General features: G+C 43.0%; 1 protein-coding gene across 3 annotated transcripts in view; it reads left to right on the plus strand.

Moving 5' to 3' along the window:
- The window catches only part of LOC111782818 (uncharacterized), a 49,136-nt gene that overhangs the window by 24,469 nt on the left and 10,913 nt on the right, over positions 1-13,754 (plus strand). For 2 of the 3 annotated variants that reach the window (XM_023663627.2, XM_023663628.2), the window contains 6 exons: positions 4-527; positions 619-682; positions 768-870; positions 979-1,148; positions 1,935-2,060; positions 3,192-3,262. In XM_023663627.2, the coding sequence (XP_023519395.2) occupies positions 4-527; positions 619-682; positions 768-870; positions 979-1,148; positions 1,935-2,060; positions 3,192-3,262 (1,058 nt within the window). The remainder of the gene's footprint in view (positions 1-3; positions 528-618; positions 683-767; positions 871-978; positions 1,149-1,934; positions 2,061-3,191; positions 3,263-13,754) is intronic. The other variant, XR_015414703.1, reaches the window with a different exon arrangement.

A 13,754-nucleotide genomic window follows, 5' to 3' on the forward strand; every position in this document is an offset into this window, starting at 1 on the left:
TAGGCTCTAAAGATGGTTATGGAAAAAGAGAATTGGCTTACACTGCCACCAGATACAGTTGAAGTTGTTAGTTTTGCTGGACTGGTTGGTGATGGAGCACCTTTATTTGTTCACTCTGATGGTAACTCATCTAAGGGCAAGGTCCCACGTTCAGACAAATCAACAAGTTCAGTCAGTACAGGCATGGATAGAAGTGGTTTTTTGCGGTGGCTCAAAAATGGAAATCCATTTTTACTTAAACAAATGCATACATGTAAGGAAGGCATACCAAATGGAGAACTGGATGGAAGTGCAGGTGAAGGTTTTGATAGGAGTAATTCCTCTCCAATGAAGTATACAGACAAACTTTCAAATGGTGCTAATACTGTTCCTGAAGATGAAAATGAAGATCTTTTAGCCGACTTTATTGATGAAGATAGTCAACTCCCAAGCAGAATTTTGAAACCGAGACTTTCACTAAACCACTCTTCTAACCATAATAATGATGAAATTACAGCACAAACAGGATCATCTCTATGCCTTTTAAGGTGAAGAATCTGTAGTGATAATGGGAAGCATGAGAAACAATCTTTATTTTTTTAAAATTTTGGATTGTTCTTTTTATCTTCCGAATTCCAGGTCCATGGACAAGTATGCAAGGCTTATGCAGAAACTAGAGATAGTGAATGTTGAGTTTTTCAAGGTATCCATTATTTAATGGTTAGCTTGTTAAATATCATTCACCTTTAAACTGCCCAAATTATTTCTAATTGGATCAATTTAAGCAGGGAATGTGCCAGTTGTTTGAAGTGTTCTTCTATTTTGTATACGAGACTTTTGGCCAGCTTAACACTACTTCTGGTGGAAAAGGGTTTCCGGACTCTCTCAATTGTACTCGCTCTTCTAACTCTATATTGTCTATTCTCAAAGTTTATTATATCAGAAACTTAATGACGCTAATTTGCTTTCTTGAATTATGACTTGTCTTCCTGGATACAGATAAGTTGAAGACAGCTTTGTCACGAGCTGCACAGGATTGTGATCAGTGGATAAGACCCCATTCGTCTTCCCCATCAGCTTCAAATTCGACGTTTGCTTTTAATGAAGTTACCCCAAGCCCTCCTGGCAGTAGCTTAGGTTACTTTCATGGAACATCTCTTGGTCTCAAGGTGCTAGTTTCTATACAAGGCTACAACTTTAGAAATGCTTATATATAAATCTCCATTTCTTTTCTTTTCTCTCTCTGTTGCATTTTATTTTGATTTGTGAGAAATAAGTATCAATTTTGGTTTTAGTTGCAATTTTGGAATTTTGAGCCATGTAATTGTGAAGCAACTAGCAAGTGTGGTATTTTGGATGTATTAAATTCTGATGAATATATTTATGGATTGAAATAACAAAGAAAATCAACTAACTACAACAACTATATTGATATCGTCTTCACTAAAGGAGTCGTTCATTCGTTCGAAGACCCTACATCTTCTCATTCTCTCGTGTTATATGATGATAACACTTATGCTCCATCTAAAGTTAGCCTGAACGGTGCTCCTTTTGAAATTTGCAACTCGTGTTAAGTTGCATGCCAAGAACATTCAAATAGGATCGATCATCCTATCTTGTGGAGTGTTCAAATCTGGGCCAAGAAACTTGTTAAATTTGTGTGTTTTAGTGCTTATGAATTAGGGGTTTATATGCCCAAATAGGCTCTTAATTTCAATTCACTAGGATTTTCACACAATCTTCCTTCATCAGTGTCTTGCAAATTTTCTTCTCTTATTGAACCTTGTGGACTCGGGATGTGTGAAATTTATTTCATGATTTCACAAGGAAACTATTTTTGTATGTTTGTTCGCTCAATTCTTCAAAGTCTTTGTAAGCTTTCAGTTGGTACTTCTGCTTTTTTTGGCAGTTTGGGTTCAATGATTTTCCCCTGAACTGTGTTCATTTAACTGCAGGAAAGGTGTGCAGGTGCTGACTCATTATCCCTTGTGGCAAGAATAATGCATAGGTCTAAAGCTCATATTCAGTCCATGCTCCTGCAAACTAACGTGGCCGTAATTGAAGACTTTTACGTACATCTGGTAATATTCAGTTCTTATTCAGTTTTTTTTTTTTTGATGACCCACATTGGTTGGGGAGGAGAACAAACCACCATTTATAAGGGTGTGGAAACCTTCCCCTAGCAGACGCGTTTTAAAGCCTTGAGGGGAAGCCCGAAAGGGAAGGCCCAATACAATACCTGCTAGCGGTGGATCTGGGCCGTTACAAATGGTATCAGAGCCAGACATCAGACGATGTGCCAGCCTTCTCGCTGTTCCCCGAAAGGGGTAGACACAAGGCGGTGTGCCAGTAAGGACGCTGGGCCTCCAAGGGGGTGGATTTGGAGGCGGTCCCACATCGACTGGAGGAAGGAAAGAGTGCCAGCGAGGACGCTAGGCCTCGAAGGGGGGTGGATTGTGATGTTCCACATTGGTTGGGGAGGAGAACAAACCACCATTTATAAGGGTACGGAAACCTTCCCCTAGTAGACGCGTTTTAAAGTCTTGAGGGGAAGCCCAAAAGGGAAAGCCTAAAGACGATAATATCTGCTAGTGGTGGATCTGGGCCGTTACATTTTTTCATTCTTAGTATGTCATGGATCATAATATTTCATCCTTGGTGCAGCCTAATACTGATTACAGAGCTTCTTTATTTGCATGACTTGAACTAATGCATTAATTTATCATTAATTTATTGTTGTCCATATGAGTATTATAGAAGTACTAGCTTCATTATTCGTTTTTTTCTCAACCGAGTTTCTCTTCGATCTACTTCTGTGCTCGTTCTTTCTGTCATACATCAATGTGTGCGGGTGGGTTTATTGTCATGGCTCATATAGTGGCTTTGGAGGTCTATATTATAACCAAGAATCCAAGATAAATACAAACTGTTCAGTGATAATGGTTGTTTTATAGATCGTGGACTGGATGTCTTATGTATTTCATACTAAATACCTTATTAAAATTATTCCTAATTCAGCAACTTTTATTCATACAAATGGTTTTTTCCCTGCTTATTGATATTGTGATAGCTCAGTGAATTTCTATTATTTTCATGTTTATAGTATATAAATGGTTTTGACAGTCTTTTTCTATTTTTATGTGTTGGAATTTCTTGTTTATTCTTTTTTTATAGGCTGTCAATTTACACTAAATTTATCTACTTTTGATCAGTTGGATGCCGTTCCATATCTCATTGAGCATATTCATAAGAACACTGCAAGACTGCTTCTTCATGTCAATGGGTAAGAAGATTTAAATGGACATTGTTTAGTTTGTTCGAGCTTTAGATGTTCGGGGTTCTTTTCTGGGAAATCCCAGAACGAAACACTCTTTATAAGGGTGTAAAAATCTTTCCCTAGCAGACGTGTTTTAAAAACCTTAAGGGGAAGCCTGAAAGGGAAAGCCCAAAGAAGACAATATCTGGTTGCGGTGGGCCTGGGCCGTTACAAATGGTATCAGAGCCAGGCGCTGGGTGATGTGTCAGCGAGGAGGCTATTCCTCGAAAGGGGGGTAGATACGAGGTGGTGTGCCAGTAAGGACGTTGGGCCCCGAAGGGGGGTGGATTTGATGAAGGTCCCACATCGATGGGAGAAAGGAACGAGTGCCAGTTGTCACAATCGCACTTTTGATGGCAACGGACTTGCGATTGTGCGGCACTCGCTTCCCAGCAATAAGCGAGTTAAGCCAATTCGTTCTTATGTCGCCTACGGCCAAGCAACGTATGCTCGAACCTCCGGCCCCGGTTCAAAAATAAAGTTTTAGAAAACGGGGGCAGAGAGAGATTTGGGAAGGGAGGTTTTGAAAGGAAAATTTGAGAAATTGAAATTAGTGTTATATATGCAAGCAAAAAGGCAACAACAACGATTCACATTATATAACTATTAATAGGGAGAAGTTGACCACTAGTCATATCCCCATGTCCCCTATAGTACATTTTGAGGCATTTCATGTCTGACAGGCCTAGGCATGATTTTGCCGAGGTGTCATACTCCCTTAGGAATACAAAAGTAAAGCATTACAATATGAAAAAACATAAAGGGTTTGGGTTGGCATGGGCATGCGGCCATGGGCAACACGCCCTGGACGAGCATGACCATGACATCTTCTCCTACCAAATTGGTTGACGCCCCTGTCAACCGACTATTTTCAAACATAGTGATGTGGGTTGCGGCGGAGTCCAGATCTTCGGCGCGTTCCCAGCTGGTTTCTTCCATAGGGAGGTTCTTCCATTTGACAAGGAATTCGCGAATCCTCCGTATAGGTCTTCCTACCTTCCTAACCCTATCGGCCAAGATTGTCTCTACTTCTTTGATGTCTTGTTTTCAGATCAATGTTCGGTCCGGTGGTTGCATTTCGTTGATCGTCATTTAGATTGGGGTGATAGGGCTTTAGGTTATTCACATGAATTACTGCTGGGTGGATTTTCATCCATGTGGGTACCGCAACCCTGTAAGAAGTAGCCCCAATCTTTTTTAGAACTTCAACCGGACCTTCATATTTTCGAACAAGTCTTTGGTTCTTTCGACTGGGAAATCTAATCTATTCTGGCCTCAGCTTGATGAGGACTTGGTCTCCTGCTCGAAACTGAAGGAGGCGACGCTTCTTATCCGCCCACTTCATCATGTGTTTGGAAGCTTTTTCCAAATACGCTCGGGCTGTATCTGTTGTCTGCTTCCATTCTCTAGTAAAGTTCTGTGCTTGAGGGTTCTTTCCTGCACAAGGATGATCAATAATATGGGGCAAGGCTAGTTGTCGTCCACTTACAATTTCGAAGGGGCTCTTTCCCGTAGACGAACTCGTTTGACAATTGAAACAGAACTGAGCGACATCCAGAAGCGGTACCCAGTTCTTTTGACGAGCGTCAACGAAGTGACGTAAGTATTCCTCGAGCAGGCAGTTGAACCATTCTGTCTGTCCATTGGTTTGGGGATGGTAGCTCCTAAGAAGGTGAGTAGCTCAGTCCAGAATGTGCCAATGAATATACCATTCCTATCGATGACGATGCTCGACGGAATGCCCCATAGCTTTACAATGTGTTTCAAAAATAGTTGGGCTGTTAGTTCGGCCGAGCATATTTTAGGGGTGGGAACGAACGTTGCGTACTTCGAGAATCGGTCTATGATGACCAAGATAGCTTCATACTCACCGACTCTTGGGAGGTGTGTTATAAACTCTAGAGACACTCACCTTTCCAAGGCCTTGTTGGCACGGGTAGAGATTCCAAGAGTCTCGAGACTTTGGCTTTCTCGACTTTGTCCTGTTGGCAGGTGAGGCACGTCTTGGTGTACTGCATTATGTCGCCACGCATATTTGGTCAAAAATACCCCTTTTTTATTAAGGCATAAGTTCGTTGCCACCTAGGGTGTCCGGCCCATAAAGTATCATGACATTCTTGGATGAGCTTCTTCCTTAGTTCTCCGGTTCTTGCGACATATAATCTATTTCCTTTTGTCATTAGAAGGTTTCCCTTGACCCAAAACTGTCGTGTCTTCCCAACTTTAGCTAGTTCAACGATGGCTTTGGCCGACGGGTCTTGGAGTAAATGTTCTTCTATGATGTCGCGCATCGATCTATCGATCTTACTTGAGTGAATATGGGCTAACATGCACAGGGCCCCATGTTCGCCTTTCCGACTTAGTGTGTCGGCTACTTGGTAACTCTTTCTTGCCTTGTGTTCAAATTTGAAGTCGAATTCAGCCAACGACTCCTGCCATCGGGCTTGTTTTGCCGTCAATTTCGGTTGGTCGAAGAAGTGGCAAATGGCGCTGTTATCCGTCTTCACTACGAATTGTGATCCCACGAGGTACTGTCTCCAAACTCGTAGGCAATGGACCACAGCCAGCATTTCTTTTTCGGAGACAGTGTACCTCTTTTCAGCATCATTGAGCTTTCGATTTTTCTAAGCGATGGGGTGACCTTCTTGACTAAGGACACCGCCTAGGGCAAAGTCAGAAGTATCTGTCTCTATTTCAAATGGTTTAGTAACATCTACTAATTCGAGGGCAGGACCCCTTGTCATAGTTGCCTTCAGATCTTCAAAGGTCATTTGACATTTATTTGACCACGACCAAGGGTGGTCTTTCTTCAGGAGTTCTGTTAATGGGGCGGCTCGTCATGAAAACCTTCCGACGAACCGCCTATAATAGTTTGCCAATCTTAGGAAGAATTGCACATCGGATACGGAAGTAGGGATTTTCCATTCTTTGATAGCTTTTATCTTATCGCTATCCATACCGATCTGTCCACAACTGATGACATGTCCAAGGAAGTTATACATGTTTTTGCGAAGGCACATTTTTCTTTCTTGACGCACAACTGATTCTGCCGCAGCTTGTCAAACACTAGCTTCAAGTGCACCTTGTATTCCTCTAGGGTTGTGCTGTATACAACTATGTCGTCGAGGTATACTACGACGAACTGATCCAAGTATTCATGGAAAACCTGGTTCATTAACGTGAAAAACGTAGCTGGGGCATTTGTCAAGCGAAAGGGCATTACCAGGAACTCAAGGCTCCATATCTTCTTACACACATCGTCTTGGGCTCGTCCCCTTCGGCGATACGTACTTAGTAGTATCCTGATCGTAAGTCCAACTTCGTGAAGTATTTTTCCCCGTGAAGTTGGTCAAATAAGTCGGATATTATCGGCAGTGGGTATTTGTTGTGTATCGTCACCTTGTTTAAGGCTCTATAATCTATGCACAGACGCAACGCCCCATCCTTCTTTTTCTGAAACAGTACGGGGGCTCCGTAAGGTGCCTTTGCCGGGCGGATGAATCCTACCGCCAACAACTCATCTAGTTGTTTCCTCAATTCGGCTAGCTTAGGGGGAGCTATCCGGTATGCGTTCATCGCTAGGGGTTTTAACCCCGGAGAGGAGTTCAATTTTGTGATCGATGCCTCGACGGGATGGTAACGTTTGTGGTAAGCTCTCTGGCATTATGTCAAAATAACTGTCTAGTACATCCTCGATTTCGATTGGAATAGTTTCCTCAGTGGTCATTTCTTCCATCAAGGGTATGGCCATAAATGTAGGTTCCTCTCGTGTGAGTCCTCTTTTCAATTGTATGGCCGAGATCATTCTAAGATTACCTTGTTGCTTGATGCTTGCAGGTAGTACTATGGGGTTGTGGTCGGTGATCACCAAGCATTTCACCAGTGGCATTGGGATAACTTTGTGTTTTAGGAGGAAGTCCATCCCAAGTACCACGTTGAAGTCGTCCATGCGAACTACGACAAGGTCCATCTCTCCTGACCAAGCCCCTAATTTAAAGGGGACTCTATTGGAGACTCTCACAATAGGCAAGGCCTCGAGGTTGACAGCTTTCATTTTTCCGGGGTCCTTTTCTATGGTGAGTCCCAATCTTCGTGCTTCCTGGTCGGCGATGAAGTTGTGGGTCGCACCTGGGTCTATCAAGGTGCTCTTGCTCGGTCGGGAGTTTATTGTTGCATCTACGAACATGAGCCCTTTCTCTATTATCTCCTTTGGGTCGACCTTTCGTTGGAGGACTAACAAGAATTTAAGCGTACACATTCAGGGGTTGTCTTGATCTTCCCTCCTGTCTGGCGTAGTCTCGACTCGTGTCGTTGCTCTCTTGAATGGACACTTGTAGTGCACTGAGAGAGGCCCGATGAGGACAGTAGGACAGTTTGTGGGAGCCTTTACACAACAGGCATTGTAAAGGTGTCGTTGGGTAGTTCTTTTGAGGGTAAGGTTCTCAAGAGTCCCCACTTGGTTATTCTGAGGAGGTCTATCTGTCCACCCACTTGGTCTGTCGTTACTTCCATTTGGCCTATTAGGGCCTTCATTTCGATGACCTGGCAGCTTATATGTTTTGCCCCCAGTGTTTGGGGCCTATGTTGCTCTTCTTTGGAAACTCGCTTCGTTCCCAAACTCTAGGAGTCTCTCGATGCTGGCGATTGCGGTAGCTAGGTCTTGAACCTTGTTCTCGTGTATTTTAGTTTTGGCCCACGGTTGTAACCCATTTACAAAGAGAAATACCTTGTCTTTCTCTAACATGCCCCTGATATCTAGCATCAAGGTCGAGAACTCTCTGACATAGTCGCTTATGTTTCCAGTTTGTTTTAGGGTTATTAATTTTTCCCTTCTATATATTCTACGTTTTCGGGGAAGAATTGATGTCTCAACTCTCTCTTGAGGTCTTCCCACGAGTCGATGATGCACAATTCATTCTCGATGTCTTGCACCTTCGTACGCCACCAAAGTTTTGCATCGTCTATGAGATGCATTAAGGCTACTGTCACTTTTATGTCGTCGGTACAAGCCGTTGTGGCTTTGAAGTACTGTTCGACATCAAAGATGAAGTTCTCCAACTCTTTGGCGTCCCAGTTCCCTTTGAAGGGTCTAGGGTCTGGAAACTTCAGTTTGTTAGATCTTGTATGAGTTTGCCCAACCGTGACATTCTCCACGGTTTTCATGGTCACCCCAATTCGGGTGTTCATCTCGGTCATCTTTCCTTTGATGGCATTGATCGTTGTTCTGAATTCGTCAGCTAATTCATTAAACGAACTTCATCATGGTATTTTGTAGCTCGTCGAACTCTTCGCCACGTCCCTCCTTGTGCGCGACAGAGCTATCAGGGCTACCAGCAGGTCTTGAGCTGCTTGTAGGAGCAACTCTTTCTTCGAGCGAGGCCACTCGAAACATTAGTTCTATGATTGGCAACTCATCCAGGTGGTTGCCCATTGCGTCAATTTCTACGACTTTTCCATTCAATTTCGTACCTCGTGCTTCTAGGAAGCGGATGGTGTCAGGGACTTCTTTGAGGAACAGCATTTGCTCCTCTATTAAAGTAAGCCGGTCGGCTTGTGATTTGGTTGTCGACTTTGTCGTCGACATTGTTTCGATTTTTGCTATATCACGGAGCTAACAAAGCTCTGATACCCCTTGTCACAATCGCACTCTTGATGGCAGCGGACTTGCGATTGTGCGGCACTCACTTTCCAACAACAAGTGAGCTAAGCTAATTCGTTCTTATGTCGCCTACAGCCAAGCGACGTATGCTCGAGCCTCTAGCCTCGGTTTAAGAAGAAGGTTTTAGAAAACGAGGGCAGAGAGAGATTTTCGAAAGAGAGATTTTGAAAGAAACGTTATATATGCAAGCAAGAGAGTAACAACAACGGCTCATAGTATATAACTATTGGTAAGGAGAAGTTGACAACTAGTCATATCCCCCCATAGTACATTTTGAGGCATTTTATGTCTGGCAGGCCTAGACATGATTTTTCCGAAACGTCATACTTCCTAGAAATACATAAGTAAAACACTAGAACATGAAAGGACATAAATGGTTTGGCTTGTCATGGGCATGCGGCCATGGGCAACACGTCTTGGACGAGCATGACCGTGACATTGCGCATGTTATGTGAATCAAAGATATGTGGGTGCACACAATCAACATTAAATACAAGCTGAGTGAGAATCATTCTGACAAAATGTCTGCTGATCTTACTTTCCAATATTGAAAATCAATTTGATATCTTGTTAATGCTGGCCAACCCTAGAAGGAAAAGGAATGTAAGCATACTTGAATCTAGAACAAAATATGATGTGTACCAGTAGTGTTACGATCATGCTCGTCTAGGGCATGTTGCTCATGGTCGCATGCCCATGCCAAGTCAAACCTTTTATGCTTTTCCATGTTGTAATGCTCTACTTTTGTATTTATAAGGGAGTGACGTTTCGACAAAATCATGTTTAGGTCTGCTAGACATGAAATGCCTCAAAATGTATTATAGGGGGATTTGACTAGTTGTCAACTTCTCCCTCCCCATAGTTATATACTGTGAAATGTTGTTGCCTTTTTGCTTGCATATATAACACTAATTTCAATTTCTCAAATCTTGCTTTCAAAACCTCTCTTTCGAAATCTCTCTCTGTCACCATTTTCTAAAACTTTATTCTTGAATCGGGGCCAGAAGCTCGAGCATATCTCGCTTGGTCGTAGGCGACGCAAGAACGAATTGGCTTAACTCACTTGTTGTTGGGAAGTGAGTGTCGCACAATCGCAAGTCCGCTGCCATCAAAAGTGCGATTGTGACAAATGGTATCAGAACCTTGTTTTCTCCGTGACATATTAAAGATTGAAACCATGTCAACGACAAAGTCGACACCAAATCACAAGCCGATTGGCTTACTTTGATAGAGGAGGAAATGTTATTTCTCAAAGAATTCCCTGACACCGTCCGCTTCTTGGAGGCACGAGTGACAAAATTGAATGAAAAGGTCGAAGAAATTGACGCAATGGGCAACCGCCTGGATGGGTTGTCAATCAAAGAACTAATGTTTCGAGTGGACTCGCTCGAAGAAAGAGTTACTCCTACGAGCCGCTCAAGACCTGCTGGTAGCCCGGATAGCTCTGTCGCGCACAAGTAGGGACGTGGCGAAGAGTTCGACGAGCTATAAAATACCATGATGAAGTTGTTTAATGAATTAGCTGACGAATTCAGAACAACGATCGATGTCATCAAAGGAAAGATGGCCAAGATGAACACCCAAATTGGGGTGACCATGAAAGTCGTGGAGTCACTTCAGGGCAAACTCATACCGGACCCAACAAACTGAAATTTCCAGATCCCAGACCCTTCAAAGGGAACCGAGACACCAAAGAGTTTGAGAACTTTATCTTTGATGTCGAACAATACTTCAAAGCCACAAGAGCCTGTACCGAAGACATAAAAGTTATAGTAGCCACAATGCATCTCACAGACAATACAAAGCTTTGGTGACGTTCGAAGGTATAAGACATTGAAAATGGATTATACACCATCGACTCGTGGGTAGACCTCAAGTGAAAGTTGAGGGCTCCCAATTCTTCTTCGAAAATGTAGAATACATAGCAATGGAAAAGCTACAGCAACTTGAGGCATAAGGGAATATGTCAAGCAGTTCTCAATGCTGGATATCAGAGACATGTCAGAGAAAGACAAGATATTCATCTTCATAAATGGGTTGCAACCATGGGCCAAGACAAAGATATACGAGAAAAAGGTTCAAGACCTAGCCATCGTAATCGCCAGCGTTGAAAGACTCCTAAACTTTGGAAGTGAAGCTAGTTTCCAAAGAAAAATAACACAACTTAAACACTGGGGGATACCATATAAGCCGCAGGGTCATCGAAATAAAGGCCCAGTAGGTCAAATGGAAGTAACGACAGATCAAATGGAGGGACAAATAGACCTCCTCAGAATAACCAAGCGGGGACATCTCGAGGACCCTACCCTCAAAAGAACTACCCGACTACGCCTTTACAGTGCCTGTTGTGTAAAGGCCCTCACAAACTGTCCTCATCGAGCCTCTCTCAGTGTACTCCAAGTGTCCATTCAAGAGAGCAACGACACAGGAGTCGAGACTACACAAGACAAGAAGGAAGACCAAGACAACCCCCGGATGGGTGCGCTCAAATTCTTGTCAGCCCTTCAACGGAAGGTCGACCCGAAAGAGATAATAGAGAAAGGGCTTATGTTCATAGACGCAACGATAAACTCGCGACCAAGCAAGAGCACCTTGATAGACTCAGGCACGACCCACAACTTAATTGTCAACCAAGAAGCCTGAAGGCCTGGGACTCATCATAGAAAAGGACCCCGGAAAAATGAAAGCTATCAACTCCAAGGCCTTGCCTATCGTGGGAGTCTCCAAAAGAGTTCCCTTGAAATTAGGGGCCTGGTCAAGAGAAATGGACCTTGTCGTGGTTCGTATGGACGACTTCGACATAGTACTTGGGATGGACTTCCTCCTAAAACACAAAGTCATCCCAATGCCACTGACGAAATGCTTGGTGATTACCAATCACAACCACCCCACAGTAGTACCTGCAAGCATCAAGAAACCAGGTAACCTTAGAATGATCTCTGCCATACAATTGAAAAGAGGACTCGCACGAGAGAAACCCACATTTATGGCTACACCTCTAATGGAAGACGTGACCACTGATGAGACTATTCCAAGAGAAATCAAGGATGTTCTAGCTAGCTATGCCGACATAATGCCAGAGAGCTTACCATAAACATTACCACTTCGGCGAGGCATCGATCACGAAATTGAACTCCTCCCTGGGGCTAAACCCCCATCAAAGAATGCATATCGGATGGCTCCCCCTGAGCTAGCTGAATTGAGGAAACAACTAAACTTGTTGGCGGCAGGATTCATCCGCCCTGCAAAGGCACCCTACGGAGCCTCCGTACTATTTCAAAATAAGAAGGATGGGACGTTATGTCTATGCATAGGCTATAAAGCCTTAAACAAGGTGATTGTTGCAACAAATACCCACTACCGAGAATATCCAACTTGTTTGACCAGCTTCACGGGGCCAAATACTTCACGAAGCTGGACTTACGATCAGGGTACTACCAAGTACGTATCGCCGAAGGGGATAAGCCCAGGACGACATGTGTAACAAGATACGGGGCTTTCGAATTCCTAGTAATGCCCTTTGGTCTAACAAACGCCTTAGCTACGTTTTGCCATTAATGAACCAGGTTTTCCACGAATACTTGGATCAATTCGTCGTAGTAGGGGATAAGCCCAGGACGACATGTGTAACAAGATACGGGGCTTTCGAATTCCTAGTAATGCCCTTTGGTCTAACAAACGCCTTAGCTACGTTTTGCCATTAATGAACCAGGTTTTCCACGAATACTTGGATCAATTCGTCGTAGTATACCTCGACGACATACTCGTATACAACACAACCCTAGAAGAGCACAAGATGCACCTAAAGCTAGTGTTCGACAAGCTGCGGCAGAATCAGTTATATGTCAAGAAAGAAAAAAATGCCTTCACACAAACATGCATCTACTTCCTTGGACATGTCATTAATTGTGGACAGATTAGTATAGATAGCGACAAGATAAAAGCTATCCAAGAGTGGAAAGCTCCAACTTCAGTATCCGATGTACGATCCTTCCTGGGATTGGCAAACTATTAGAGGCGGTTCGTCGAAGGTGTTAGTGAAAGAGAGATTGATTGAATAATTGATGAGAAGATTTTTAATTTTGGAGAGCAAGAATGCTCCATATTTATAAAGAGAATACAAAAGATATTCAGAAAATCTACCTAAAATATCGGGAGAAAATCTGGTAACAAACCAGTAAACAAATCAAAACTAAATCAAATCAAAAACTAAATCTAACTCCTACCGAGATTTAATTAGATACTAACTGACAGCAATCTAAACAAATACATGATCTTTAACACTCCTCCTTGTTTAGATGCCGTGAACTCCAAGCTTTTTTCTGAACACCCATCTTACTCTAATTATCTTTCTGTTTAGAGGTCGATCAACCAACTCCCAAGTTTTGTTTTTCTTGATCACTGAAAGCTCCTCCTCTGACAGGTGCATCATCAACCGAAGCATCTTGTCGTTCATCTTCAGACTCTTCTAGTCGTTCATCTTCAGACGCTTCTAACATGCTACCAAAGAAATTGTTTGGTGCATTAGAAATCTGATTCACCTTCGCGAGTTCTTCCCAATTCCATTGCTCATTTCCAGCAAAATGAACATCTCGGCTCACAATAACAGGACTAGTGTGTGGTTGAAAAACTTTATAAGCTTTGGATATAGTGCTATACCCAACAAAGATGCCAACTTCTGACTTTTTGTCAAGCTTATCACGCTTGACCTGTGGAATGTGAGTGAAGCAAAGACACCTAAATACTCTAAGGAACTTTAAAGAACGTTTGTAACCATACCAAACTTCAAATGGTGTCAGA

This window comes from Cucurbita pepo, chromosome 20 (assembly GCF_057944985.1).
Source record: "Cucurbita pepo subsp. pepo isolate OVF chromosome 20, ASM5794498v1, whole genome shotgun sequence".
NCBI classification, from domain to species: Eukaryota; Viridiplantae; Streptophyta; class Magnoliopsida; order Cucurbitales; family Cucurbitaceae; genus Cucurbita; species Cucurbita pepo.